Source organism: Alosa alosa, chromosome 19, assembly GCF_017589495.1.
Source record: "Alosa alosa isolate M-15738 ecotype Scorff River chromosome 19, AALO_Geno_1.1, whole genome shotgun sequence".
In the NCBI taxonomy this organism is placed as follows: domain Eukaryota; kingdom Metazoa; phylum Chordata; class Actinopteri; order Clupeiformes; family Clupeidae; genus Alosa; species Alosa alosa.
The window spans coordinates 13,899,463-13,926,524 of NC_063207.1; the positions used below are offsets into that span (position 1 = coordinate 13,899,463).

The 27,062-nt window shown below is 41.9% G+C and overlaps 3 protein-coding genes across 6 annotated transcripts; all 3 read left to right on the top strand.

The window, feature by feature from the left end:
• Nucleotides 1-1,571: 1,571 nt before the first annotated feature.
• Nucleotides 1,572-9,053, top strand: tmem39b (transmembrane protein 39B). 2 transcript variants are annotated; one of them, XM_048228816.1, is made up of 10 exons: nt 1,572-1,732; nt 2,278-2,466; nt 3,347-3,585; nt 4,104-4,323; nt 5,024-5,107; nt 5,319-5,473; nt 6,511-6,844; nt 7,732-7,919; nt 8,316-8,436; nt 8,671-9,053. In XM_048228816.1, the coding sequence occupies exons 3-10, from the start codon at nt 3,458-3,460 to the stop codon at nt 8,899-8,901; spliced, it is 1,461 nt and encodes a 486-aa protein (XP_048084773.1). In that variant the 5' UTR covers nt 1,572-1,732; nt 2,278-2,466; nt 3,347-3,457; the 3' UTR covers nt 8,902-9,053. The 2 variants fall into 2 exon arrangements, with proteins under 2 accessions (XP_048084773.1, XP_048084774.1); XM_048228817.1 differs by lacking the exon at nt 2,278-2,466.
• Nucleotides 9,054-9,502: 449 nt separating this feature from the next.
• ccdc28b (coiled-coil domain containing 28B) lies at nt 9,503-15,849 on the top strand. The gene is made up of 6 exons (XM_048227740.1): nt 9,503-9,705; nt 10,593-10,953; nt 11,211-11,380; nt 11,832-11,986; nt 13,129-13,151; nt 13,308-15,849. The coding sequence occupies exons 2-6, from the start codon at nt 10,715-10,717 to the stop codon at nt 13,360-13,362; spliced, it is 642 nt and encodes a 213-aa protein (XP_048083697.1). The 5' UTR covers nt 9,503-9,705; nt 10,593-10,714; the 3' UTR covers nt 13,363-15,849.
• A 1,284-nt stretch (nt 15,850-17,133) lies between these two features.
• On the top strand, nt 17,134-27,040 carry dcdc2b (doublecortin domain containing 2B). Of its 3 annotated transcripts, none has more exons than XM_048227741.1 (17): nt 17,134-17,148; nt 17,321-17,442; nt 18,178-19,997; nt 20,262-20,307; nt 21,030-21,100; nt 21,336-21,467; nt 21,817-21,963; nt 22,819-22,858; nt 23,187-23,246; nt 23,524-23,692; nt 23,970-24,082; nt 24,457-24,528; nt 24,648-24,746; nt 25,351-25,416; nt 25,579-25,689; nt 25,861-25,947; nt 26,400-27,040. In XM_048227741.1, exons 3-17 carry the CDS (start codon nt 19,717-19,719, stop codon nt 26,517-26,519), a joined length of 1,614 nt encoding a protein of 537 aa, XP_048083698.1. In that variant the 5' UTR covers nt 17,134-17,148; nt 17,321-17,442; nt 18,178-19,716; the 3' UTR covers nt 26,520-27,040. The 3 variants fall into 3 exon arrangements, with proteins under 3 accessions (XP_048083698.1, XP_048083699.1, XP_048083700.1); XM_048227742.1 differs by having other exon boundaries at nt 25,588-25,689; XM_048227743.1 differs by lacking the exon at nt 23,187-23,246.
• Nucleotides 27,041-27,062: the final 22 nt, after the last annotated feature.

Here is a 27,062-nt window from a genome sequence, read left to right on the forward strand (position 1 = left end):
TTATCCTAATTTGTGAATTAGTGAAACACACTCAGCACACAGTAAACACACAGTGAGGTGAAGCACCTGGCGCAGTGAGGTGAAGCACCCGGCGCAGTGAGCTGCCTGCAACAACAGTGGCGCCTGGAGAGCAGTGAGGGTTAGGTGCCTTGCTCAAGGGCACTTCAGCGCCTACTGGTCGGGGTTCGAAAGTCCGTAGCACTAACCAGTAGGCCACGGGCGGCTGCCCAGTTAAGTTGGCAAATAAAAACAAAATGTGATCATCTGCAAATCTTATAACCATTTAGTTGTGAAAGGACATATCAAAGTTGAATTTAACTACTTCATGGAAAAAGTTACTCATATCCTCCAGGAATGGTGTGAAATAATACACAAAGGGGCTCAGTTGTGCCTTGTGATAGCACAGCTGATTGCATTAGGATTATTTTGTGTCCAATTAGATTAGATTGATGCTGCAGCATCTCAGATTTTGTTCAAACTTTGTCTGTATCAGAGTCATAGAAAGAGAGAGCCGTGACACTCTTTGATGTCACCGCCACGCGATCAACATTTCCAAAAAAACTGTGCAGAATGACTGTATCGCAGAAGGGTGGGATGTATTTCCGGATGCTGGAGGGCGTAATTGAGTAAGTGATTGGCAATTTTCAGTTCCAAAACTGTTTCCATAACCCAGAAACTGACGTGGCCATCTATTTCCATGGTCTTTTATAGGAGTGTCGCCACTCTGTTTTCTCTACTGCTCTGGTCTGTATATGAATGGCTTACAAAAACAAGGTCTATAAAAGATGTCTGGTCATCTTATCCTCATATTTTTAATGCCCAAACATTTATTCATTTTGGGACCTAAACATTATCTATAGGCAAACTTTGTGCAAAATCTGCAATGATGACGCAACCATTCTCCTGTATTCTGTATGATTTGACATGGAATGACCCAACAGATAAGCACATATTTCCCAAGAGCTGCTGTTAAAAAGCCATAAGTCAGACAGCAAGCAATGCAAAATGTTGATCATTTGGATTAAAATAGTACAGAGAAGTTTCTGAAACAGCATGTCTCACTCTGGGTGAATGCCATGAGGAACAAGGCATGCTTTTTACATTAAATTCACAATCTCCATTGCTGTTTGGTTGATCTGAATTAATGCCAATGGCCAAACTACAAAAGCATCAGTCTGTTTTCTGGCTTTTGACCTGGGTTTGCAGTGAAACCTCTGCACAGTCAACTGTTATATGCACATCTAGGGTCATGCTTCAATCTTCCTGCCAGTGTACAGCAGTGATTGAACTTCTGTATGCCAATGGTATTAGCCTACATGATGCATTCCATATTCAATCTCACATGTTCTGGGTTTGGTCTACTCTCCTCTTGACAATCCATTTGTAGGCTAGATGTAGCAAACAAACCACAGATTAAAGCAAAGCACTCCCTCTTTTAACATCACCAGACAGAATGAAAACATGCACTATTCATCGTCAAGCAAGATTTTCCAAGTCTGTAGAGGTTGTCCCTTTAAAACTTACACTCCTCCCTCATGAATTATGCGACACCTCCCACCCCAACACATCTGTAGTACCGAACTGTTAGCTGACTACTGCTGTCTTACTTAGATCATGAGTCCCACCTCTCATAATAAGTGAGCTCAACCAAGCCGCAAAACGGTGCCAAATATAGTTTTCTCTTAATGCATTGTTGCTATTTTTTGATGTTAAAATCTCCTGGTGGAAACTGGTAAGCATTCATTCGCTAATTGACGTTTTCAAGATTTGGTATGTGGGGCTAATGTTAGCCGTTTAGCTAACTAGCTAGTTAAACTTAGGCCTCAGTCTTTTGTTTTTTTGTGGACATGTGTCTTGCTGTCTTAATTAAATATGGTTGTTGTGCAAGCAAATGTTTCGGGAAATTATTTTCCTCACACAAAGTCATGTCAAAGTAAATTATTATAACCGCTGCGTAAAAAACAGTGCAGTTAGCGTAGCTAGCAATCAATTCGTTCTGGTTGCTTCCGCAAAACCTAACCTAACGTGAGCAAACGTGAGGTTTACATTCCTTCCAGACAAGTTAGCTTAAACTCTTCGGAAACTCAGGACCCATTCTTACGACCGTGGGCTATTTATCTTGTCAAACAGGTTGTCAGTTGTAGACTTGCTGGTGTGAATGCCTTTAATTTGTTATCATTTGATACTTTGGTAGACAAGATAACGCGTTGTCAGAGCAGGTTTAGTATTGCATAATGTGGTACAGCGCCAGTTTGCTTTTCTTTCCTTTATTGACAGATCATGTTAGTTTGCTGATGCTGTGAAGCGTCCTGAAACGAGATGCAAAGCTGTGGAAGAGTTCTAAAGGGTAACGCGAATAGATATTCAGGCCTACTGAATACGTCTGGGCTGAAATGCATCTTCATGAGTAGAACACCTACAGCAGACAAAACAGAGTAAACTTGGGCAAGTGATCATTTGAACTAGGTGGGTGTGTCTCTGAGTGTTATTATATAACTTTCAATAATTCTCAGGAGTGTATTATTGAAGTGTGCCAAGCCAGCACTGAATACAATGATTGGAAGGATCAGATTGCTTGATGGTGTTAGCAACACTGTAGCAACAAGCTGTTTTGTCCATATGGCGGACCAGACATGTGGTAGTCTACAGTGGCAGGTTTGAATTGAAATGAAACTCGAGAATTCGAGTCAAAAACTAGTACAAGTCTTGTTAAAAGTTTTGCATTGCGTTGTAAGAAGCACTTTGTGATTCTGTTTAGGATAAGGCCTTGATGCATTTTGGTTCAGATAATGCATTTAAACCAACTAAAACAAAGATGCATGAAAAAGAATGCACAAGGCTATTTCATATGATCTTGTTACTTTCCTATCATTACACTTCAGCAATTATATGATCTTTCTGGATTTTATAATTGTTAACAGAGGCCAGATAAGTGTGATGCCAATTTATTAAGGGTGTAATATATGTTATGGTTTCTATATCGATAGAACCAAAACATTTAATTGATGATTAAAGGGATTTCCTGTCAGAGAAGAGATGGCCTTTATTAGCATGATATATTTGCTGACATTTTTTTTAACCTGTCTTATCTTATCTGAGTTTGTTTCATAATAGTGCATGTATATCACCCCAGTTGTGATGTGTATGTACTAAATACAAGCAAGATAAAACAATTCTACAATTGAAAAGAAGCAGAATTTCTTTGAGCACTTTTATGTCAATGTCTGTCAAACACTCTCTGTTTAGCATCTTACATCTATGAGGAAGTGGACTTGAGCCCAAACTCTGATATGCATCATGTACGCTTCATTCATAATGTATGTTTTCTATTTTTTTTCCTATGCAGTTTCCTCTTCTCTGACAAGGCAATCATAGCTCAGAAGGTGAACAGTGACCATCAAGGATAGAGACGGCTTGTACAATCAGGGGGCAAAGAGGAGCCGCAGGATTGTCTGGAATGGCAGGTGGTCGGAGAGGAGCCAACCGCACCACGTACTGCAGGTCTCCACTGGGCAGTGAACAGTCTGTCGGCAATGGAAGTCACTCCACCAGCTCCCCAGTTACAGGGGTGCGTTCACGGACAAGGTAAGAGATTGAGTGTCTGGCTTTCAGTTAGCAAGATGATGGCTTCGTCCTCCGCAGAGTACTCTTGGCTCGCAGATGTTTTTGTTTGAGTGTTCTACACTGGAACATGAAACACAAATCAGCCTTATTGGGAGCCATTAAACCTCTAGAAGGCCACACTGGGAATCAGTCAAAAGTTGGTATTTTGAACCCGCTGTATAATTGATGGACTTTGGCCTCTTACCCAGAGAATGAGAGTACACTAATGTGCCCAGTAAAGCAAATGCTCTCATACAGTGAGAGACAAAGAGCAGATGCTGCCCCTGGCAAACATTGAACCACCATCCACCTTATATTGACATTAAAAAAAGATATTAGCTTGTTTGAACATCTGTCCTATTTTGCCACTCAAAAATGTGTATACATTTTGTGAAAATCAGGTCACTACTGTATACCTAATTCTAGAAGCAAACCATTAGGCTTTCTTCATTGCTAGTTTAAGTAATGATTTAAATGGTCTGTTCACATCGTCTCCTCAGGAACGGCTCGGGAACTGGCATGTCCAGCCCTCCTCTGGCTGCCCAGACAGTTGTCCCTCTGAAGCACTGCAAGATTCCAGAACTCTCCATGGAGAAGAATGTGCTCTTTGAGCTCCACCTGTTCTTCTGCCACCTCGTTGCACTCTTTGTCCACTATGTAAACATCTACAAGACAGTATGGTGGTACCCACCAAACCATCCACCCTCCCACACCTCACTGGTGAGCCAAAACATATGCATTTGGGTACTGCACACATGGTGACTGTAAATGGCTATAACAAATCTAGTATTATAATTTTTAATATTATAAGTTATGTTTAGGTACTTACAGTGTTGGCAGAAGTTACAATAATGAGAAGTTTAACTGCTTAATTGAGTGCAAACATGGGATGTCTGTCACCACAAGCTGCTACGCCAAGGCATGCAGAGTAGCACCTGTGTCTTCCTGAAGGCGGATGATCTAGTGGCCCACAGGGCGTTGTACACTCGGAACCTGAATGGCAGCATAATATTCAGTTATATAATGTCATGGGTTGTCAAAAGAAAATGCTTTGTTGCTTTCACACTGCATTGTCTCTAGTCCTACCAAATGAACATTAGCCAAAATACCTCAATGCTTGAGTTCCTATTGCTTGTTATATTAACTGTGATGCCTGGTGTCTGGTGCTGTTTGTGTGGATGCATTTAGGCCTTTACTCCTCATGGTTGAAATTTTGTGATTTCCCCATTTAATCTAGCCCTGGCAGCAAATGTAATTGTGCCGCTAGGGTGAGTCTAGATTTCTAGGCTACATTTAATCAGTAACACTCTTTAAACACACCATTTCATATAAGGCCTGCACCAACACCCTCTGTGTCGAAGAGAGTGTTTCACATAATACTTTGTTCCTTGTAATACTTTGTTTCCTTGTTCCCTTCTAGAACTTCCATCTTATTGACTACAACATGTTGATATTTACCATCATCGTGTTGGCACGCAGACTTATAGCAGCAATTGTGAAGGAGGTATGAACTCTGTTCTTGTCAATGTTGGGTAACATCCATGTCTGTGATCTTTGAGTTTGAGTAACAGAATACCAAGCTTGAGAAACCCACCCACCCACACCACCCCTTGTTTCCCCTCCCTGTATTTTCTGTATACTGTAAATGTGACCCTGCAAGGCGAAACCAGTCGACAGTTGACACATTTCTTTGGCTTTCTTCGTTTTCCCTCCAGGCGTCTCAGAGTGGGAAGCTCTCATTTCCTCACTCCATCTTCCTGGTGACTGCTCGCTTCGCTGTGCTCACTCTGACTGGCTGGAGCCTCTGTCATTCCCTCATCCACCTCTTCAGGACCTACTCAGTGCTGAGTCTACTGTTCCTTTGTTACCCGTAAGTACTCAAACGACACTAGGACACCTTTCTCTTTGTGGCTCACAAACAGACACTCTTTCTTTCTGTCTCTCAACACGACACACACACACACACACAGACACACACACACACACACACACACAGACACACACAGACACACACACACACACACACACACACACACACACACACACAGACACACACACACAAAGACACGCACACACACGCACACAGAGACTCGGATACACAGACACCAGGGTTGTGCACAATTCGAATTGCAATTCTGCTTCCTGTTTGCTACCTCAATTGAAATGCAAGTGAAATTCAAGAATTGAATAGGAATTTAAGAGCCTGTTTCAATTCAATTCTGGAATTTTGCACAAGCCTGACAGACACACACACGCACACACGCGCACACAGAGACTCAGATACACACCCACACACACACACACACACCCACACGCACACATACACACACAGAGACACACGCACACACACACACACACAGAGAGACACGCACACATACACACACAGACACACGCACACACACACACAGAGACTCAGATGCACACACACAGAGACACACACACACACACACACAGAGACACACACACACACACACACACGCGCACACAGAGACTCAGATACACACCCACACACACACACACACACACACACACACACCCACACGCACACATACACACACAGAGACACACGCACACACACACACACAGAGAGACACACACACACACACACAGAGACTCAGAGGCACACACACACACACACACACACACAGACCTGCACACACACACACAGAGAGACACACACACACACACACACACACACAGAGACTCAGATGCACACACACACAGAGACACACACAGAGACACACGCACACACACACACACACACGCACACACACACACACAGACACACGCACATAGACACACACACACACACACACGCGCGCACACAGAGACTCAGATGCACACGCACACAGAGACACACACACACACACAGACGCAGACAGTAACGATGACCCCATCTCTTGGCAGATTTGGAATGTACATCCCCTTCTTCCGGATCAACTGCGACTTTAGCCGTGCCGGGCCCCTCTCGCCCATCACCAGCATTGGTGCCAAGGAGATGGGCAGCATGGCGCGTGGGCGCGACTACCTCTCTGTGCTAAAGGAAACGTGGAAGCAGCACACCAGCCAGCTGTATGGCGTGACCGTCATGCCCACACACGCCTGCTGCCTGTCCCCTGACTTGGTGCGCAAGGAGGTGGAGTACCTGAAGGTGGACTTCAACTGGCGGATGAAGGAGGTGCTGGTCAGCTCCATGCTCAGTGCCTACTATGTGGCCTTTGTGCCCGTATGGTTTGTCAAGGTGGGTCGAATCTGTTAGCCTGGTGTCACTGTGCTCCATATTTGGCTGTGGTCATTGTGGTACAGACATCCTTTGACTGGGTCAGGAGATGGTTTAAGTAAACACTGTTGTAAATTATGCTCAAAGCAGCTAAATAAACTGCTCCCTGGCCTCGGGCTTATTGACACTGGCTGACCTGATATTAATTAATTTGTTTGTTTGTTAGTTTGTTTATGTATTTATTTGATAGGGACAGTGCTCATTGATCAACAGAAAAGTACTGTAAATAAGCCAGAATTGGCTGTATGGGCTAATTTCCATCTGTGGTCCTTAGCCCGTTTCTTAAAAAGGCAACCTAGAGATTAGGAGATTACCCATCACATGTGCCTACAGCTACAACAAATACATGGAGGTTAGTTTTCAGACCTGTATAGTGTGTAGCCATTAAACAGACAATGCAACCATGATCTGCAAGATAAAACTAGTTTGCAATCTGTAATCCAAGACTTGCCAAAGGCAAAGGTACATGATGTTTCATACCTATACTATACCTGGTTTCATACCTGAGGACTATCAAACATCAACAGTGGGGGGTGCTGTGGCACAGCAGGCTACAGCGCCTGTACCATGCACATGGGTCCGAGTGCCCACGGGGACCCAGGTTGGAATCCGACCTGCGGTCATTTCCCGATTCCCACCCTGTCTCTCCCACTTACTTCCGGCCACTCTTTGCTGTCCTGTCCAAATAAAGGCAAAAAAAAAATATATACAATATAACAGTTTCTGACAAACATGCAGAGCATGTCTAGTAGGCAACACTCCAATTGGTCTGTGAGATCTACAAATATTTGTTTCTAGTTAATGAAAAGCGAGATCTTTTGTAAATGTATGTCTTCCCCTGCCTGCAGAGTACTCAGTATGTGGACAAGCGCTGGTCGTGTGAGCTCTTCATCCTCGTGTCGGTCAGCACCTCGGTCATCCTCATGCGCCACCTGCTGCCGCCCCGCTACTGCGACCTCCTGCACAAAGCGGCTGCCCACCTGGGCTGCTGGCAGAAGGTGGACCCTGCGCTCTGCAGCAACGTCCTGCAGCACATGTAAGTGATTGGGGGGGGGGGGATCTCATACGGAAGCCATGGGGAGCTTCACCATGTGATTTATGCATTTGTGTGTGCCATTATTTAATTCATTTTTTTTCCCTTAAAAAATACTTGTTCATAATATTCATAGGGCCCTAATTGAAATGATGGGCAAAAAAGTTTGGCAAAAAGTAAAGTGTCTTGTACATGAACTAAGGCCACCATGTTTCATTTGGGAGCATTTGTGATTAGCAAATTGGTTTTGCCAAGTCATGAACAAATTAGTTCAGTTTTGCTCGTTGCCCAACTTCATTGTTTGGTGGTCATTTAAATGAGTGCTCCTGTTGTGAGAATGTTGTGAAAATATGTTGAAATTTAACGCATCTCCTCATATGTATGATCTCTTGTTCTCAGCTGGACAGAGGAGTACATGTGGCCACAGGGGGTTCTGGTCAAACACAACAAGAACGTCTACAAAGCTATGGGCCACTACAATGTAGCAGTGCCCTCAGACGTTTCCCATTATCGCTTTTATGTGAGTACACTTTTCTGACCATATTGAACATTTTTGAAAAGCCCTGATATGCTAGAGATCATGCAGGTTAGTTTTGGTGTCATGAGTGTGTGCCTTGCCTTTAGTTCAAACTTGATGTTTTTGTTGTTGTCGTTGCTGCTTTTTTTAAACAATATTTTTAGATTTTAATCGTTTTATATTAAATATATTTGCATTAACAAACATTTCATTCTCTTTTTTTCTTTTTCCATACAGTTTTTCTTCAACAAGCCCCTTCGAATATTAAATATCCTCATCATTCTAGAGGGATCCATGATATTTTACCAGCTCTACTCACTAATGTGCTCCGAGAAGTGGCACCAGACAATATCATTAGCCCTCATCCTGTTCAGCAACTATTACGCTTTCTTCAAACTGCTACGTGACAGAATAGTTTTGGGGAAAGCGTATTCATACACATCAAGCTCAGATCAGAAAGTCAGTTAGTGAAGCCAGCTATTCACTCAGCAAGTCAATCATTTTGTCTTCACAACAAGAAAAGAGACAAAACAGCATGCATAAGAGCTTTTTATTTTTTCTACAAATGCATTTTGTTTTTGTTCTGATCTGCCATATTAAAACAGAAAGATATTTTTGTATTCCTCTATGTGTACAGTGTCTATTTATTTGTTATTGCAACTGAATTTCACTATTTGAACAGATGCTCTAATAGTAGTCTGACTGGTGATATGCATATTTGATGCCAACTGCTTTTACTGTTTCTCGAAGTCCCTATAATTAATTCAGTAGACCGGTGTAAAAATCACATTTACCCACAGATGGCAGCCTTCCTGTTCCATTCAGAAGTCTCATAGTGTAACTGATCATAAGTGGCCCTACAATGGTGTTCACAAGTAAAGTGACTTGTTCTTTGAATTTTATTCTTACAATCATTAATGAGGCCGTGACTTTTAATGGACGCAAGTCACGGTGTAAAAGACTATTTTTACATTTAATTGAATTCGCATTAAATTTGTAAACCATTTGGAAAATAGAGGCTGTCTCTTTAAGACTGAGATTGTGCTGTCCATGATGACGGTCTCTGGGTTATTATAATGGTCGCTATGGTAGGCGAGCTAGAGAGTCTTTGTGGGGGAGAGGCGCGCGGAACGCCAAGTGATAACTGACTGCTGAAACCTGCCTCGGAGAAGAGTTCAGACCATGGGAAACTCAATATATCCATCGACACCACGGTTTGGAGTCCTGACTGCAGCTTAATTTTCCCGTGTGAAGTCGACGTAGCAGACTAAGGTAAGTGCGCTTAATGAATGCTATGTTCGGCTGTTTATTGGTAATTGATGGCGGCGTACGCATAGTGCATAACATTTTATAAGCACGCTATTGTTTTTACTTAGCTAGGATTTCAATCCGTCTGCCTCAAATCTTATCTACAAATTCACAGTTGCTCACTTCGTGCACGGTGGTCATCTATTGAAACTGGAAAATCATCCAGTTTGAAAAAACATTTGGATATTCCATCGGTAATGGCGCGTTTGCTAGATGCGTCTAGTGTGATTAAGTGGCTGGATGAGTCCGTCATATGCCGGGCTGCTACAATCCTCCACTATCCTGTTATTTGACCCAGATAACTAATTTCGCTGTTCTGGCGAAACGCAAAATATGCTACACCCATGTAGTTAACAGATGCAAAAAGTAATTAAGTGAATCTTTATTTATTTAAAGCAATTGTCTTTGCATTCATTTTGTATGCAGATAGACTACGAAATTAATTGTTTAAAATGGATAGATTGTGATTCCCTGACTCCATGTCAGTTGTCACAACGGTGCAGCAACAAAATGTTTTCCCACAAGATGCGACATAACTGAAGCTGAGTTCATGCACACGGACTATCCATAAAGTTCTTAAAACGTTTTGAAAGGATTGAGATTATATGCTGAGCCCAACTTCTAAACTTAGAAATTGTGATGCATATTGATTTCATGCGTAATTTAGAATGCAGCATTGATCTGCTGTCTACACTAATGGTAGAATGATGGAACTTGGTCTATATCGAAGACAAGGTCTTAATGCATATAGCCTAGCCAAACCCTGTAATCACGACCAAAATAACATGCCCAGAACAATACACCTCTAAGGATCAGAGGATCAGCCTTACTTCCTGTGTTTGTTGTTTCAGGAAAGCCCTTCCAACACTGCTGGTGCACGGCTGGACCCATCTCTCTACCCCTCCTTCTCTTCCTCTCTTGTCACTATTTCTCTCTCGTACACACATTTACTCAGACAACACAAAGCACAACCATGGAAGACAAACGGAAGAAGCGGAGTCCCAAAGTGTCGCTACCTCAGCCACCCCCTCCTCCCATCAACCCCCGTAAACTTTCCGTCCTCCCAGCCAGCAAGAGTGCCACCTTCTCCTTGGGGCTGCCCCAGCCCCCCTCTCCCAAAAACAGGAACAAGTTCAAGCGGTCCGTGGGGACAGTGGGCCAACCGTCCAAAGAGGTCCTCAGTGTTCCTCTGGTTCCGCCAAAGAACCCCAGGTGCGTTGCTGTGTGTGTGTGTGTGTGTGTGTGTGTGTGTGTACTGAAATGACCGATGGAAGTGAATCACTGCTCACAGTCGCACAATTATGTCTGAATCATAAGAGTAATATGTAATATGACAGAATTATGACTGCTTTTGTACATGAAAATAAAAAAAAACGCTCTCCTGGAGGAAACCAATTAGGCTAAAAAAATAACCAATTGGCAATGCAAAGTAGTTTTTGTTGCTTAAATAGCTTCGGTTATGTTATCAGGCCCCATAAGGAGAAGCCCAGAGCCCCCCAGCCTGCCGGACCCAGTAAAGTCACTCAGTCGTCCCCACTACAACACTCATTCCTAACGGATGTCTCAGATGTCAGAGAAATGGAAGGAGGACTGCTTAATCTACTCAATGACTTTCACTCGGGAAAACTCCAGGCATTTGGTAAGACAAGGATTTGTATATTTTGTACAATGATTTGTATGTTTTGTTTGTAGTTAGTATAACTGGTCCTTGTCCTTGAACAGCGATTGCACTATTTGGGCTGTTGCTTGGCTTTGCAGTCCACATCGAGCTCTCTGCAACATAAATGAGATTATATTTGTTTGTGTTGATCTCATCTTTTGTGATTGTTTGGATGTTCATTTTTGTAGAGGCAGGGTGTTGGTGTCTGCATTTTTCCACAAACAACCATTACAACTCGTGTTGTGGTGGAAATTGTATGTGTTTATTGACGCCTATAGGTTAGCATAATGTTCTGTGCATGTATTACAGATATATGTATTTGTGTTTATTGAAGCCTACAGGTTAGCATAATATACATGTCCTGTGCATGTATTGTAGAAATGTGTATTTGTGTGCTCTGGTGGTTACACCATTTCGTGTGGTCCCACAGGGAAGGTGTGCTCGTTTGAGCAGTTGGAGCACATCAGGGAGATGCAGGAGAAGCTGGCCCGCCTTCACTTCAGCCTGGACAGTCATGTGGAGGAACTGTCTGAGGACCAGCGGAAATGTGCCTCCGACCGCAACCTGGAACACCTGCTCTGCAACGTAAGAATGCATTAGTGGACACATACACAATACAGTAATGCAGACACACGCATTATACACATGGTTGATTTATGCTGAACTAAGACATTTTTTTCCAAGCAAGTGTGGCCTGTTTGGCATATAGACACACATTTACATTTATTAATTTGGCGGACGCATTTGCCCAAAGCGACTTACAGCAGTGGAATAACATTTAGGCTATTAACATTTTAGCATTTTTAGATTTAAGCTACAGAGCTACACTACAGCAATATACCGGTAATAAAATGTATGCTATTAACATTCAAGCAATTTAAACTAAAAGGCTACAGCTACAGCGTTGGAATAACATTTAGCTACAGTGAAGAGGAGAATATAGCTAGGAGTTATCGCTATATTTGTCAATACTAGTGCTAGAGGATAGGAGTGCCTGTATATTAAGTATTAGTAGAAGAAAAGAGGAGGAGAAGTGGCAGAAGAAGAGATAGAGAAGAGAAGAGAGGGAAGTGAAGTGGGAGGACGGAAGAGGGGGAAGTGTGTGTCAGAAGCACCAGGAGAATAGGTATTCTTGGAAGAGTTGTGTCTTCAAGTGTTTTTTAAAGATAGAGAGGGACGCCCCTGCTCTGATGGAGCTTGTCCATTCCTACATATCGCTAGTTACACACTCACCCATTTATTTTCTGATTCAAAGTTTATCATATTAAGAAACAAACTTACTTACTGTAATCCAAATGGTCTTTATGTTATCTCTGTGTATGTGTATGTGTGAGAGAGAGAGAGAGAGAGAGCGAGAGAGGCAAAGTGGGTGATCAGTGTGGCATGTGTCAGAGCTGTGTGAAGGCTGCACAGCCCCTCATTCCTGGGATACATTCTGTCCTTGTGAACTGACATAGTCAAATTCTAGAACAGCAACAGGTGTTGGGTCCACATGCACTGTTCTACTATGCACGCAACATAATAGGACATATTTAAAAATAAATACACTAGGAGTTGAAACAGTATAAATTTGACGGGAAGTAAATTAAACTGCAGAACATAACTTAATGTATGTGAAAGGAAGGTGGCTGACAAGTACTACAGGGTTTCCATGGAATAGAGTGGGAACCCTGTGTGGAACACGAGCCACAACATTGTGTAACACTTTGCCTTTCCTCTCTTTGCAGCTGGAAGAACTGAGCAGCTCAATGTATCCTTTCCCTTAACTGCCCTCTGCTCCATGCAATCCTGCAGTCGATAGGAAAATTGGCTTTCTGTCACACTAATGCTGACTGTTTAACCTCTTGGTTCTTAGTGTCTTAAAGTGGTGACTGTTTTGTTAGCATCCTTAATGGTCTTTACACAGACAAAAACTACACCTGGCTGAAAACCAAGACCTTCCCAAGTCATCTGGACCCTGAACAGCAAAGCTCACTGTCAAAAACATGTTCCATCACTTCCAAAGCAAGGCGCAGCAATTGCCATGACTACATTTCACAACTGCCAAAAGCTAGGTTGCCAATGTAGTGATATACATTTTATTTCTTGAATCTTTCAAGAGGAAAAATCAGGCACTTGTAGCAGCAGAAGCACAGAGCATGAATTGACCAATTCAGAGGTAACCTGTTGGCTCTATTGTGGTGAGATGTGTTAGTAGTACATTTGACAAAAGACACAAATTCTAAAGCAGTTTAAACCACCTTGAATCGAGACTCGGGTTGAATGTTTTGAGACTCGGGTTGAATGTGTTGTACACTATTTATGGGATGGATGCCAGGACTAAACTTCAGCCACTTATCAGAGGCTTTCAGAAGCACATAGAATTGATTGCAATGGGTTTTAAGACCATATTGATTGCAGGTAATGGTGCTGTAATCATGTTTTGTAAGGCTACAGTTGTGTGTCATAGGTGAAAAGGGCTGATCTCTCTCTTTCTCTCCTCTCTCTCTGCTCTCTCTCTCTCTCTCTCTCTCTCTCTCTCTCTCTCACACACACCATTCACTCCTTTCTACCCTCCCTTTCTCTCTTTTTCTATCTCTGTTGAAAGGCGCATAAGCAATTCCTTGAATTCTTCTGCCTATAATGGTCAGGGAATGACTTTTGACCATCCAATTTTGGAGATGAATTACATAATTATAAATTAACTGGTACATGGCAAGTTGGCTTCAACCTAGGAAATTCTGTTCCTTGAGTGCAAACATTTTACTTGAGCATGTATGAAAGAGTGAGGAGAGTGTTGTGCTTCCATGCATAATCTTGATTGTACAACAGCAACATCTCGGTGTCTCTCATTCTGATTTCTTCTAGACCACATCTGTAGCATATACTGTAGTTGATAATGATTAATAGATTTCATATGGTCCGAATAGATATGTCCTTTAAGCCCTTGATTTGGGCACAGAGAAAATGCTGGTATCCGGAGGTAAAACATTTTTGTGGAACACTTATATTAATCATTAACAGCCAAAACTATTTCTGATATACTGGCTGCAAAAAGTGATATCTTACCAAGTGTTGTACTGTTATATTAAGATAGAAAATCAAGTTAGTATTGTTTTTAGTATAAAGATACTTTGAGCTTTTTTATAAGACTATTTGACTGAAAATAAGTCAAAATATTCTTAAATTCAAACATAAAAACAAGTAAATGTATCTGCCATTGGATTGAGAAAATGTATAAGATTTAAGACAATTTGTCACAGATGGCACAGATTTTGACTTATTTTTAAGTCAAATAATCTTACAATAAAGCTCAAACTATCCATATGCTAAAAACAATACTACTTTTTTAACACTTAGTAAGATATCACTTTTTGCAGTGACACAGCTGTTGATTTTAGGCTGTTTGTGGAAACCACAAGAGTTGAACACATTTCTGCTGCAGAGACTAAAATGGTGCCTATTGTGTAAACCTTCATGAGACCTGAAGCTATGAGGGGAATAGCTCTCATTCTATCTTAGTCAAGTGTTGTTTCTATAAACAGGGTATTCAAAATGTTTCATTAGTTGTCCCAATTGCCCTGACAGCTTGTGTTGTGGTTAGTCACAAGGTTGGTTTCTTTGAAAAGAGAAGTGGCACATTAAAATGGATGTGCATCTGGAAACCTAGCCAAAAGGACTCTTACTGTGAAAACAGTAAGCACTGATCTATTCTGGTGAAAATACTGAAAGTAAAAATGTAAACGAAGTTGATGTTCCTTTTAATGCTTTTAAAATAATACCAGTGATACTTGTTTTGAGGAGGTGTTATGATGTTTGAGAGACCCATGTTTTCCTCAGTAGTTGTACATATTTATAACCTAAGAGGTGTAACTGTAGGGCTTAAACCAGAATTTCAGCAACTCTTTAGCATTACACAAGAACATGTCTAAATAATGCTGTAGTGTAACCTGTTGCACCCAAGACCCAGGTGCGATCCCAAAAAATGTTTATGGTCAAAAATAAACATGGATGGACATACAAAGAACCTGCACACAGTTTTGTAAGCATGAATGTGCAAATAAAATGTGCACACAGCCATACACAAAGTATAAAAGCCATGTTTTCTCTTAGTCCACAATAAATTATCATTGATATCAAATGTGTTTAACATGAGGTGGTCAGTTGAATACATTGGTTTCTAAGTTCTTTGCTTGGCATTAGCCGTAGGCCTACACTTGATTGCAAAATCAAAGCTGAAATTGTCAAACTTTTTGTTGTACAGATTCTGTGGTGCATTTAGTATTGTGTGCTCACAGATTTGAACCCTTTACTTGCTTAGACATTTTATCTGCTGAGCCTACCTCATCCTCCCAAGGAACACCTTGTACAAGTAGCCTATCTGTAGGCTACTAAACTGTTACAATATCCTGAAACCTTTCATGTCCATTTATTTATATACACAATAAAAGAATGATCCCGTGGACAAATGTGTGCGTCTTCTTGTAAATCCATGGGTAGCATTTCCTCTTGCAGCCTGTTTGTCAAACAAATCCTTACTCCTGCCCGGTTGATGGCGATAGTGTTCCATAAGTTGTTTACCCTCTGCCTAGTAGCAACGGTAGCATCAAAGATCCTTGATTATTATTAACCGTCTGGTAGCATCGTTGCCAACGTCCAGGAACTTATGGAGAGAAAAGAATGGATGGAAAAAATCACAATATTTCAGGTAAACACCCTGTCTTTGTGCTTAAAGGAGTTAACTCACAATTGTTACCCGTAACGTTAGTAGTATCAAGGAGTCAGTCAGTGCCACATGTTCTCGTCTAACAACTTTGTCTTGCTAGTTCTAAGCGATTTGGCAACCTGTGCAGAGATTTCTGCTAACATTAGCTATGCTAGAATTACAGCTTCTCTTAACCCTACGTTAACTGTAACGATACTGAAGGTTCAAATAAGACTAACGTAGAATTAAACTTGTGTTTTGAGCAGTCCTTCAATTTAAGTTAGTCGTGCTTGTGAACGTTAAGTTAGCACTACCCTCACAACACTTATGAGGCAGAATGCACTGCACTTCTTTTGACAAATTACAAATTTGGCATTGTTAACTGCTAACAGGCATGCTGTCGGGGTTACTTGATGAGAAGGGCTATGAAATATGTGCGAAACGATTACGAAGATATTGTCAAAGAGATCGAGGGAGATCTAAATGACTTGCAGTGGAGGGGGGGGATAATTCAAATCCCTACATTTCCTGAAGAGGTGAGTAACTTCTATTGGCATTTGCAAGTTTCAATTTTGTATGCATGTGTATTGACATGTAAACGGTATAGACACACAGGCCTCTGACTTGTCTTCAAGTCATGCTGTTTTCCCTCGTTATTTTGAGTTTATATGTAGGCCTTCATCAGTGTAAGTATTCATCTTCAATCAATAGCATATCCTCATGTCATGTGTATTCTTTCCCACCAGAGCGTCTCTTTTTTTGGGCCATGGCAGACATGCGAAGGTTCGCTCCAACACACAACCTGAGCGTGAAGTGGAGAAGAAACACGAGCCCCCGCATATTGAGGTGATTGAGCCAGAGAGAGACAGTCTCCCCAGTGCCAGTGCAGAAGGAGTCTCCAGGCTGTCAAAGGTGACAACCAGCCTGTCAGATGGAGGAACAGTGGGCGAATCAGAACCATGCCAGGGAGAGGCAAGGGAGAGGACACACAAGAAGGAGACCATCAAAGACACCACTGCAGCTCTGAGTCGGTTAGGACTGGATCCAAGTATTATTCAGAAAGGTGAGTACTACTTCCCACATTCATGTGCTTTTCTAGAACTTACTAATCTTGTAGCTCTTGTTATCTGGTGGAATCTGATGTGTGCTAAGGTGTTCAATTGATTGAATAATTGAACTGAATCTGTTTAATTGCTTCCCTATAACATGATACACTAATGCATACTCTTGGTTAGACTCCCTTCGGCGCTCCCTGGACAAAGACCCACCTCGGACTCGTGAGGAAGCACGGATCCTCCGGAACAAACTTGCCATGGAGCTGCTGTGGATTCAGCAGGCCATTGCCAGCCGCAAGAAAGTAAGGGCTATCATGAGTGATACGGTTTCCACTCTTTTAGTACCGCTACACATAGAGGACAATGGTGAAGGCTTCTTGCCTACACTTAATGGCCCTAAGCCTATGTAAGCCTGAGACATCACAAATGTCTTCTGAAAGTGGATTACTGCCCCATCACTTAATATTTAGAAATCACAAAGTGCCTTTTCACATAGTATTTAGACAGTATTCAGACATCAGGGATGGTAGTACGTAGGATCATGAGGCCTGTCTCATAGGGTGCCGTTTGACCAAGCACTTGAATTTCTGTCACATAGTGGAGATGTTACTTCTGAATTTTCGCCATAGCATATGTGCTACATCAAGCCCTCTGCATGGTAGGATTACAGATCTTATACCAGTTGGCTGCAACAAAAGTATCTCTGAGCTGACAATGGACTATGTCCTCTATTTTTGTAGTGCATTCTTAGCACAATTTGTCGGCAGTGATATCAGTTCCCAGTTTGTTCTCATTTGAATTTATGCTCAAACTTTGATTATCATTTATGTATTTAGCTGACACTTTTATCCAAAGTGACTTACTTAAACCTTTTGAGGTATGGTGTAATATTAAGTGTCTTGCATATAATGTTATATATTTAGTACACCTGGTGTCAAAGATCTCCTCAAAGTGCTATGGTTTTGATTTTGGGAATAATGACAACACTTAGTAGTGTCTACGGGAAGCCATAATTGTTACTTTGTCTACATTTACAGTACTTGAGCCTGAGGAAGAACCTGGAGGATGGAACACAGCAGTTGAGTACAGCGGCCTCAACATGAGGGACAGAAACTCTGAGAAACTCCTTCAGTCAGTGAGCTAATGATGCGAAATGATCGCTTGGTCGGAGAATGTATATACAATATCAGTGAAATTAAACTATGTGCTTTGTGAAGGTTTTTTTACCTGTGTATAAAGAGTGTATATTTTGTTTATAGAATTTTGTACTTGAATAAATTAATTATGTTTAAACTTTACACACTGTTTATCCATTGGTTCACCATTAAAAGTAGATGCAATTGCTCTCAGTGGTTCCAGAGTTAAGGATGGTGTCTTGTTTATCGATAGCAGTGGAATTGTGGAGTTGTTTGAATGTTGGGTAGGTTTAATACACTCAAACATTCAGTAATCAAGGATCTTTGGTTCTTATTTTGGCTTCCACGAATGAGGCCTTATCTTCCCTGTTGTGAGGAGTTATAGAGAATGCAAATACAGTGTCCCTGCAGAAGGCAGTGTGCAATGGGGCCGGTTCAGCATCCTGCCTGCTTGAAGCTGATAACATGCAAATGCTCTCTGGTCTGTAGATTCTAGTGAAATTATTAAAAGAACATTGTTGGATTACTTGGCCCTCGGCTAATACAGCTAGTGCTAGTACAACCAGAAACTATTTTTGCAGTTAATACCCAAATCCCATCAAATATAGGGAAATGTGGAATAAATTGTGTATGCCTTCTTTGTGTGTTGGAATAAAATTCTATGAGGACAAAGCCCTTCCCTGACTTGAGAAAATCTAGCTCAGAGATAGTGTAGCCTCACATGAACAGTGTAGCCGCACATACACAGATGGCCGCAGAGCCAACAGTGTGTGTGTGTTCTCCACCATGATGCGCTATTGGAGTGTTATTTTCACAAGAAGGATGTGTACCGCCTCCTTGTGAATGGAAGCTCATTGATAATTCAGTGTGGTTTTTATCTGTTAAGATGTGGCGAGTGACATGCTTTGTTTGATTCACTCGTCTAAGAGCACTTCAACTCTTCTCCCTTCTTGTCTCAATTTTTCACTCTGTTTTTACGTCATCAGATTATATTTCTATTTCTTTTTATGCTCCTTTAGTTCTACACTCCCACACCAATTGTCTTTCTGTGTATCTCTTTCCTTTTCTAACCTCTCCCTCTCTCTCTCTCACCCTTTTGTTGTGGGTAAAGCCCACACAGCTAGCAGCCATTGCTGGTTGTGCTGCCATGGCAACCAGGAAATACTCACAGACCGTCTATGAGACTGGACACATGAGTGTGTGAGGGGAAACCTGGAGACAACACACACTCCCATACTCACAGACACACACACATACAAACATACACCTTCAAACATAGCTAAGTGGACAACACTTTTTTCAGAATATATATACATTTTGTTCCTGCTTTTTTTAAGGGACCTTTGATATGGACTAAGCCAGCTGCCTGCCTGTGCAGAAACCTACCAGAGCTTGAGGAGGGGGCTCAAACCCTGAGCTTTCCGTGATTGGATCCCAAAAATGACCTCCAGCACCTCCATGGCTGTCCTACCCCCGGTCAAGAGTGTGGTGGTCTACCGCAATGGTGACCCCTTCTTCATGGGGAGGAGGTTCGTGGTGAACCAGAGGCAGGTGTCCTGCATGGAAGCCTTCCTGAATGACGTGACGCTGAACATCCAGGCACCGCTGGCTGTAAGGACCCTCTATACCCCCCGGAATGGACACCGCGTGCGGGAGCTGGAGGAGATGAAGACCGGTGCCCACTACGTCGCTGCTGGGTTTGAGAGGTTCAAGAGACTGGAGTGAGTTGGTGACAACATGATGAGACAGAGAACACACATACTAACAGTCATCATAATAATATATATAGAATACCATTATCTAGTGGTAAGAATTTACTATTTCATTGTCAGGTATTTCAACTTGATAGTTATTCTGTATATATTTCATATGGTAATATGAAAAGTAATCTTTTTACTTTTACCTACTTGCTATGAAATGTCTTTCTTTTCTGTTATGCCTTTCCTCTACTTCCTCTTTCATCTGTTTTTCTATTCTATATCTAGTTATTTCAACACAGGTGTGAAGAAACCACTAGCCAATAAAGTAGAGGTAAGGTCAGCTTAGCTTAATGTGTTTTCAACATTGGTATATCCAGAATGCAAGAGCTCATTGGAATACTGTCACTCCATCTTAGAGAAAAATATTACACTTCTCGTGTTATCTGCCTGTTGAGCCTGTTTTTTTGTCACTATTCCATGCCTGATTTGAGAGAGGTACAGGTGTTTTGTGTTTGTTGTGTTGTCCCTTGTTACGGGGGCAAGAGTGGGGTCATCTGGGCCTCTTTAGGACGAGCTTGACCTGGTCATTACCAAAACCACAGAGAGGTCATTGACATGAAGATAGGGGGGAAAAAGATGAGCAAGAGAAATACAGTGTGTGTGCGTGTGTGTGTGAGAGTGTGTGTGAGTGTGCATGAGTGAGGCAAAGAGAGTGAGATTACGATTTCCAGCAGGTGGAACAAAGGGTGTTGGAGCGGCTTAGTGTTATTTGAGCTGCAGGCCTGCCCAGGCATGTCTAATGGTCCTCCCCATACCAACTACTACTGTTTGGCCAAATACTGTTACAAATCAGATACAGAAAACAGGCAGTGTGTCTCCTACTTTACTGAACACTTGAATATTTGTGCCAGGTCTCTGGCCATTGTATTCTCCATGACTCTTAGGACTTTCTTAATCCAATGATTAAATCGCATCAGTGCTGAATTTCTTAATTACAATACCATATACAATATTAATAAGTAATATAATATTACTCTGATTTGTTTGCTTTAGGCAAAGCCACTTGTAAGACCAAACGTGTCAGCTAAATGGAGGAAGATCATACCCATCCCATGTATCATACAGTAAGTAGAGACATCACTCTCAATCCGGACAGAACTAGACAGCTATTTGTAAAGGCTTTTGTATTGTTTTTACACATTAACATATCCTTTTGATGTGATGGGAATTGCCTGTTTACTGGTACTACTCTAAAGCAATAGCTTTTGTCCTAGTGTCTTGAATGAAAATGTACACACGCTTGCACATACACACATACACACACACACACACACACACACATTGATTCTCTGTATGAAGTGTGTTCAGGAATGGCGATGTGGTGGGCACTCCGCTGCGGTTCATCCTCCCCAAGAACATGATGCAGGATCTGGAGCAGGTCCTTTGTCTCATCACAGAGAAGGCAGCTCTACGCACCGGAGCCGTACGCAGGTGTCTCCCCACGCTCACACACGCACTGCACACACACGCGACACACACACATGCTGCCACACACACACACACACACACACACACACACACACACACACACACACACACACACACACACACACACACACACATGCACAAGCACAGATCTCAGGACACACACCATGTCCCCTCCCTCACACATCAGACTTTGAAACACACACGCATGCTCACACATGTAGATTCATACGTCCGTTTTGGGAATCATGAAGATACATACAACTGTACCATTATGTGCACCATTATATTCTAATACACACATACTGCCTCAGTCAGATTGAATGTGAACTTTGATCTCATAATGACGTTGCAGGCTTTACACTCTGGAAGGGGCGACCGTGACGACAGCACAGGAGCTGGTGAATGGCCAGTGCTATGTTGCCGTGGGAACAGAGAAGTTCAAGAAGCTTCCTTATTTGGAGCTGTCAGTGCCAAAAGCTACAGGAGGGAGTGCAGACAGGTGGAGCCCCAATCTTGCGCACACACACACACACACACACACACACACACACACACACACACACACACTCACACTCACACTCACACAAGGTTACAACCACAGCCTGACACTCAAACACATACACACACACATATGTACACCTACTCACAGCTACACAGACACACAGACACAAGCTCACACACACACACACACACATATACTTACTGACAGACAGACACACACACACACACACACACACACACACAGAAAGTGATTGTACGAACACGGTAAATCACTGCCTTGTAAAGAGATTTGAATGCTTGCGCATTTGCATTGGTCAGCCATCCTTTCAGTCCGTCTAATGCCATGCCATAAATAACATCAACTGTCAAGACGTCTCTTAAACCTTGTGGCCTTTCAAACAACACATTGTGTCTTGGAATGTTGTGTGCAGAGATTACTTTTTAAAAGGAGGCAAACCTCCTTTAAATAAGCTTAGAGTTTTCTTCAGCCTTGTTGTATGGAAATATGGAACTTAAATGATGATAGCAAAGTCCTTTTAGGATTTTAGGACCCCACTCAGCGGCCATCTTGCAACGCACTCTGGGCAGTTATCGGCAGCTATTTTCCTATTCAAGTGAATGGGGAGGCATACAAGAAGGAGCGTAATATGTGTAGAGACTACTGCCATATAGGCTTTATGAACCCATGCATTTCTATGGAGGATTCTTTGAGTGCTGTGTCTCCTCATTAGAAAGTCTCTGATGATAGCAAGATAGACTCAAGTCTGTAATTTGTGTGATAAGAGATCCTTTATATTCTATATTATCATATGTAGCATGTCTTAATCTAGTATATTGCTTATGAATTTTGTAGGTATTATCCATTGAACCGGAGGCAGCAGAGAAAACACGAGGTTAGAAACTCTTCATTACATTTATGTTAGTCATGTGGAGTGTCATGTTGCAGCATACTGTATATTAAACTGGGTGAGTACAAAGGATACATATAATGTATGAGCTTGGGGGTGCAGGTCAATGCACAAAAAAAACACTGTGCGGTGTGTGGTTTACTGGTTGGGACGATATGGCTGTGTATGGACTTTGTTGACCAAACAAACTAACACAAACAAGATATAATATCTGACATAAAGGTATCAGCGAGTAGCATTGTATTGCTTAATATATACGTACTAAAGAGAATATGTAACTATTTGTATGATTTAATTTCTGTGGGTATTTCAGAACCGGCGGGCAGGTCCTCATGACACACACAGTGATTCAGCTTTGTTAGATTCACCAGAGGTAACTGTGTATGTGTGTTCTTTTAAGCGTGTGTGTAGTTATATGCGATTTGACATGTTTCTGTGTGTGTTCTTTTAAGCGTGTGTGTAGTTATATGCGATTTGACATGTTTCTGTGTGTGTTCTTTTAAGCGTGTGTGTAGTTATATGGGATTTGACATGTTTCTGACCCTGTCCACTTTTACATGCCGTAGACATTTTCTGAGAAGAATGTATTAATGCGGACAGTTGAGGGTCAAATCTGTAAGGTTAAAGGTGAGAGTGTGGTGGTGTCTCAGATGGACGGGAGACGGGTGAAGTCCACTGGGGACGAGGCAGAGGATAGGAGTCCTGGGACGGTCCAGAGGCTGAGAAGCGTCCGAGAGGAGAAGTCTGTGTTCTACGCCAAACCTGTCAGAGTGCGCAAGAACCCAAACACACAAAGACTTAAAGACAGGGCAGCACCAGGTATGCTTGCTCGCTCTCTCTGTCTCTCTCTCTCTCTCTCTCTCTCACACACACACACACGCACACACAGACACAGAAACGCACAGATATATCAACAGATGTATACACACACTAATGAAAGCTGTTTACCTTATCTGTATGTTGTTTTGAATACAAACAATAGCTTCACAAATGAATCTACATAGCTGGTCCCACAGACCAAAAGCATCACACCGATGTTTAGAATGAAGTGTTGTGATGGTGATGAGTTTGCCCTCTCCCGGGGCGGGTCCTGCAGCGGCTCAGCCCAGCGTGTTTCAGGCCCAGACGGGCCAGAGGAGGGAGGAGGTGCTGGGAGCTCAGGAGGTGCCTGAGGAGGACAACATCATGGTGGACCTCCCTATTGACCAGGCATGTGAGCGAAGCGCACAGACACACACACACACACACACACACACACACACACACACACACCTGCATATACATACACATGCCATCACCACTGCACCATCCCTCTTTTCACTATTCTTCCAGATTCATTCTGTGTGTGTGTGTGTGTGTGTGTGTGTGTGTGTGTGTGTGTGTGTGTGTGTGTGTGTGTGTGTGTGTGTGTCATTCCCCTCTTTCCCACTGCATTGGCGTGCCACTATCTTGTCCTTGCTCTTATGATTACCAATGTTTTTCTCCAGTGATGTTGTAACAGAATCACCAACCCCATACCACTAGATTTTTGGCCATCAGTCTGTATTCAGAGAAGTCATTCTTCCCTTAAATGACTGTTCCAGAGAGTCGCTGAGACAGTTGAAGAGGAAGAACACCATAAGAAGGATAGCCTTGAAACAGACCACAAAGATAAGGTACATTTGTAACGGAGATGACAAAGAGGAAGATAGAGAGTAATATTTTTCTCTCTGTGTGTAATCAAGGATGTGTCAGACACTTAATACTCCTTGCTTCTTTCCTTTCTCCTTTAAAGACAAAAATAACTCTGCAGGGGAAAGGGAGCTCAACTTCAGATTCAGATTTGGATCATCAGAGACACAGCAGCAGCAGCTTCACTGCTGAACCAATACAAGTACATTCACACAGTATATATTCAATAACTTTCATAAATTATTTTTTGATTTTTTAAATCTACTTTAAAACTAGTGTGCTTCATTAAGGACAAGGTCAATCCAAACTGCATAGCCTACTCTGTTGCTTTTTCTCAGAAACCAACAGACATGGGAGATAACACAGCAACCCTGCAGTACTTGAAATATATAATAGTAATAAATCATAGCCCTTTGGGCTGTATATATGTGTGTATGTGTGTGTGAGAGAGAGATAGAGAGAGAAAGAGAGAGACTGTGACAGTTGGATGTCATTTATTTAATCAGTCAAGATAACAGTTTTAATTTATCTTTCAATGACACGAGAGTAGAGATGGAAAAGATGAACAAAAATAGAAAAGCTTGAAAAACACCACTAAGCTCTAGGAATGTGTGTGTGTGTGCCTGTGCATGTGTACATCAAGAGTGTATTTCTGTCTGAACACAATGTGTCACACATCCTAAAATAATTGGTTCTCATCTCTTGCGGCTTCTCAGAGGTAAAAATAGCGAGTCTCAGAGATGTTTTTTTTTCTCTCCCTGGCTGATATCCAATTAGTTCTGGCTCACTTCCCCTCTCTGTTGCAGAGACAGACAAAGACACCAGAGAATGAGGATCCATCTGAGAACAACAATCTTCAAACTGACCTTGAGGTGTGCGTGCGTGTGTACGCATCCACAGAGACTAAATATAAAATGTCTGATGAAACAACTGCATTTGTTGCACTGTGATACAGTATATCAATATATTCGGCCTTCAATTAGAATAACTTTAAAACATAAAAAAAGATCATTGTAATATTTTCTTTTTTTGAGGTGAACCAGCCAGTCGAGGAAGAGTCCAGTATGATCTCTGTCTCTAGACCCTCCTCCAGCCACAGAGAGACTTGCGCACAAAACTCTGGGTGTGCTAGTCATAAAGCAGAGGTAGGAAGATCAAATTCACTAGTGATTTCATATCTATGCAAACTTAAGCCAATATAAAATTGCGACCTACAGAAATCATGTCATTATATGTACAAATTCCATCGGCATCCCAGGAGAGATGCAATTCCCTCTCGCAGTTCTCCACATTGTTATCTTTGTGTGTTGGTTCAGGCCCCTGTTGACCTCGACTGCAGGACTTTGTCTCCGGAGCCTCAGGAGGACACAGGAGGACCTGATCGGTCAACCCACTCTGCGCAGGTGGCTCACACTCACCCTCACTACAAGCTGTCTAGACTGGGATTGTTAAACCAGGCTTAGGGAAAATTGCATTTTCTTAGTATGTACACAAACAGCAGAATGTTCAATATGAGAAGTTCATGTTTGGTAATACTTTTAAAAGTATTTAAAAGTTAATGCTTAGTAATTAAGGATTTTTTAATACTAGTGTAAATGACTTAAGATCTTTAGGTCTTAAAGTCTGTAAGGTCATTAGAAGGTCTGCTATGTCCAGGGCCCCACTACCTGTATAGTGTTATGTGATAATGTGATATAGTTACGCAAAATTATACACTTCCATCTATGAGGCAAAACTCAGTAGACCTTTACAAGGCCAAGAGAGGATGAAACTAAAGTTCAGTTTGAATGTCTGTTAAGTCAGCCCACTGGTTAACACACCATCTGTCCCCTACCTTTGCATGTCTCTGAGCTAGAAGGAAACGCCTCGAGGTTCCAAGGCTGATCTCAACACTACTGCTGTGCCTTTGGACAAGAGCTTGGCTGAGACAGACTCACAGGAGAGGCCAGTATCTTCAGAGAGAAGAAGAGAGTGAACCCTGGAACTCAGTTCAGTACCAGGCCTGGACACAGCTCTTACCATTCTGCGGTGGTCGGTTATCAATGGGAAGCCATGTTTCACAAATTACCTGCTGTATGATTAAGGCTGGAATATATAAGTACTTCTACACACTCTCATCACACTACGTATGACTTAATAAACACAATAAATGATCACTAAAATACAGTTTATAGCAATGATGCCCCAGGATGGTGGAGCTTCCCCTGAATATACAGTACAGTGTGATATTGATGCACCTGTACCAAATATTTCAGATTTTGATGAAGGAACATACTGAATGGCTTTACTTTTGACCTAAAACAACAAAAATAATTTCATTCACGTTTGAACCATTATGTATTACATTACGTCATCCATTTGTGTCCCCTGTACAGTTGACCACTTACAGTTTAACTAATATTTTAGTATCATTTAGAGTAAATGTTGGAAATGTTTTGTATAAAAGCTGGTTCATGTGTGTTTGCCATCCCTGTGAAAAATAAATAAGTAATATTCTTTAATAGTATTAATCAGTGGA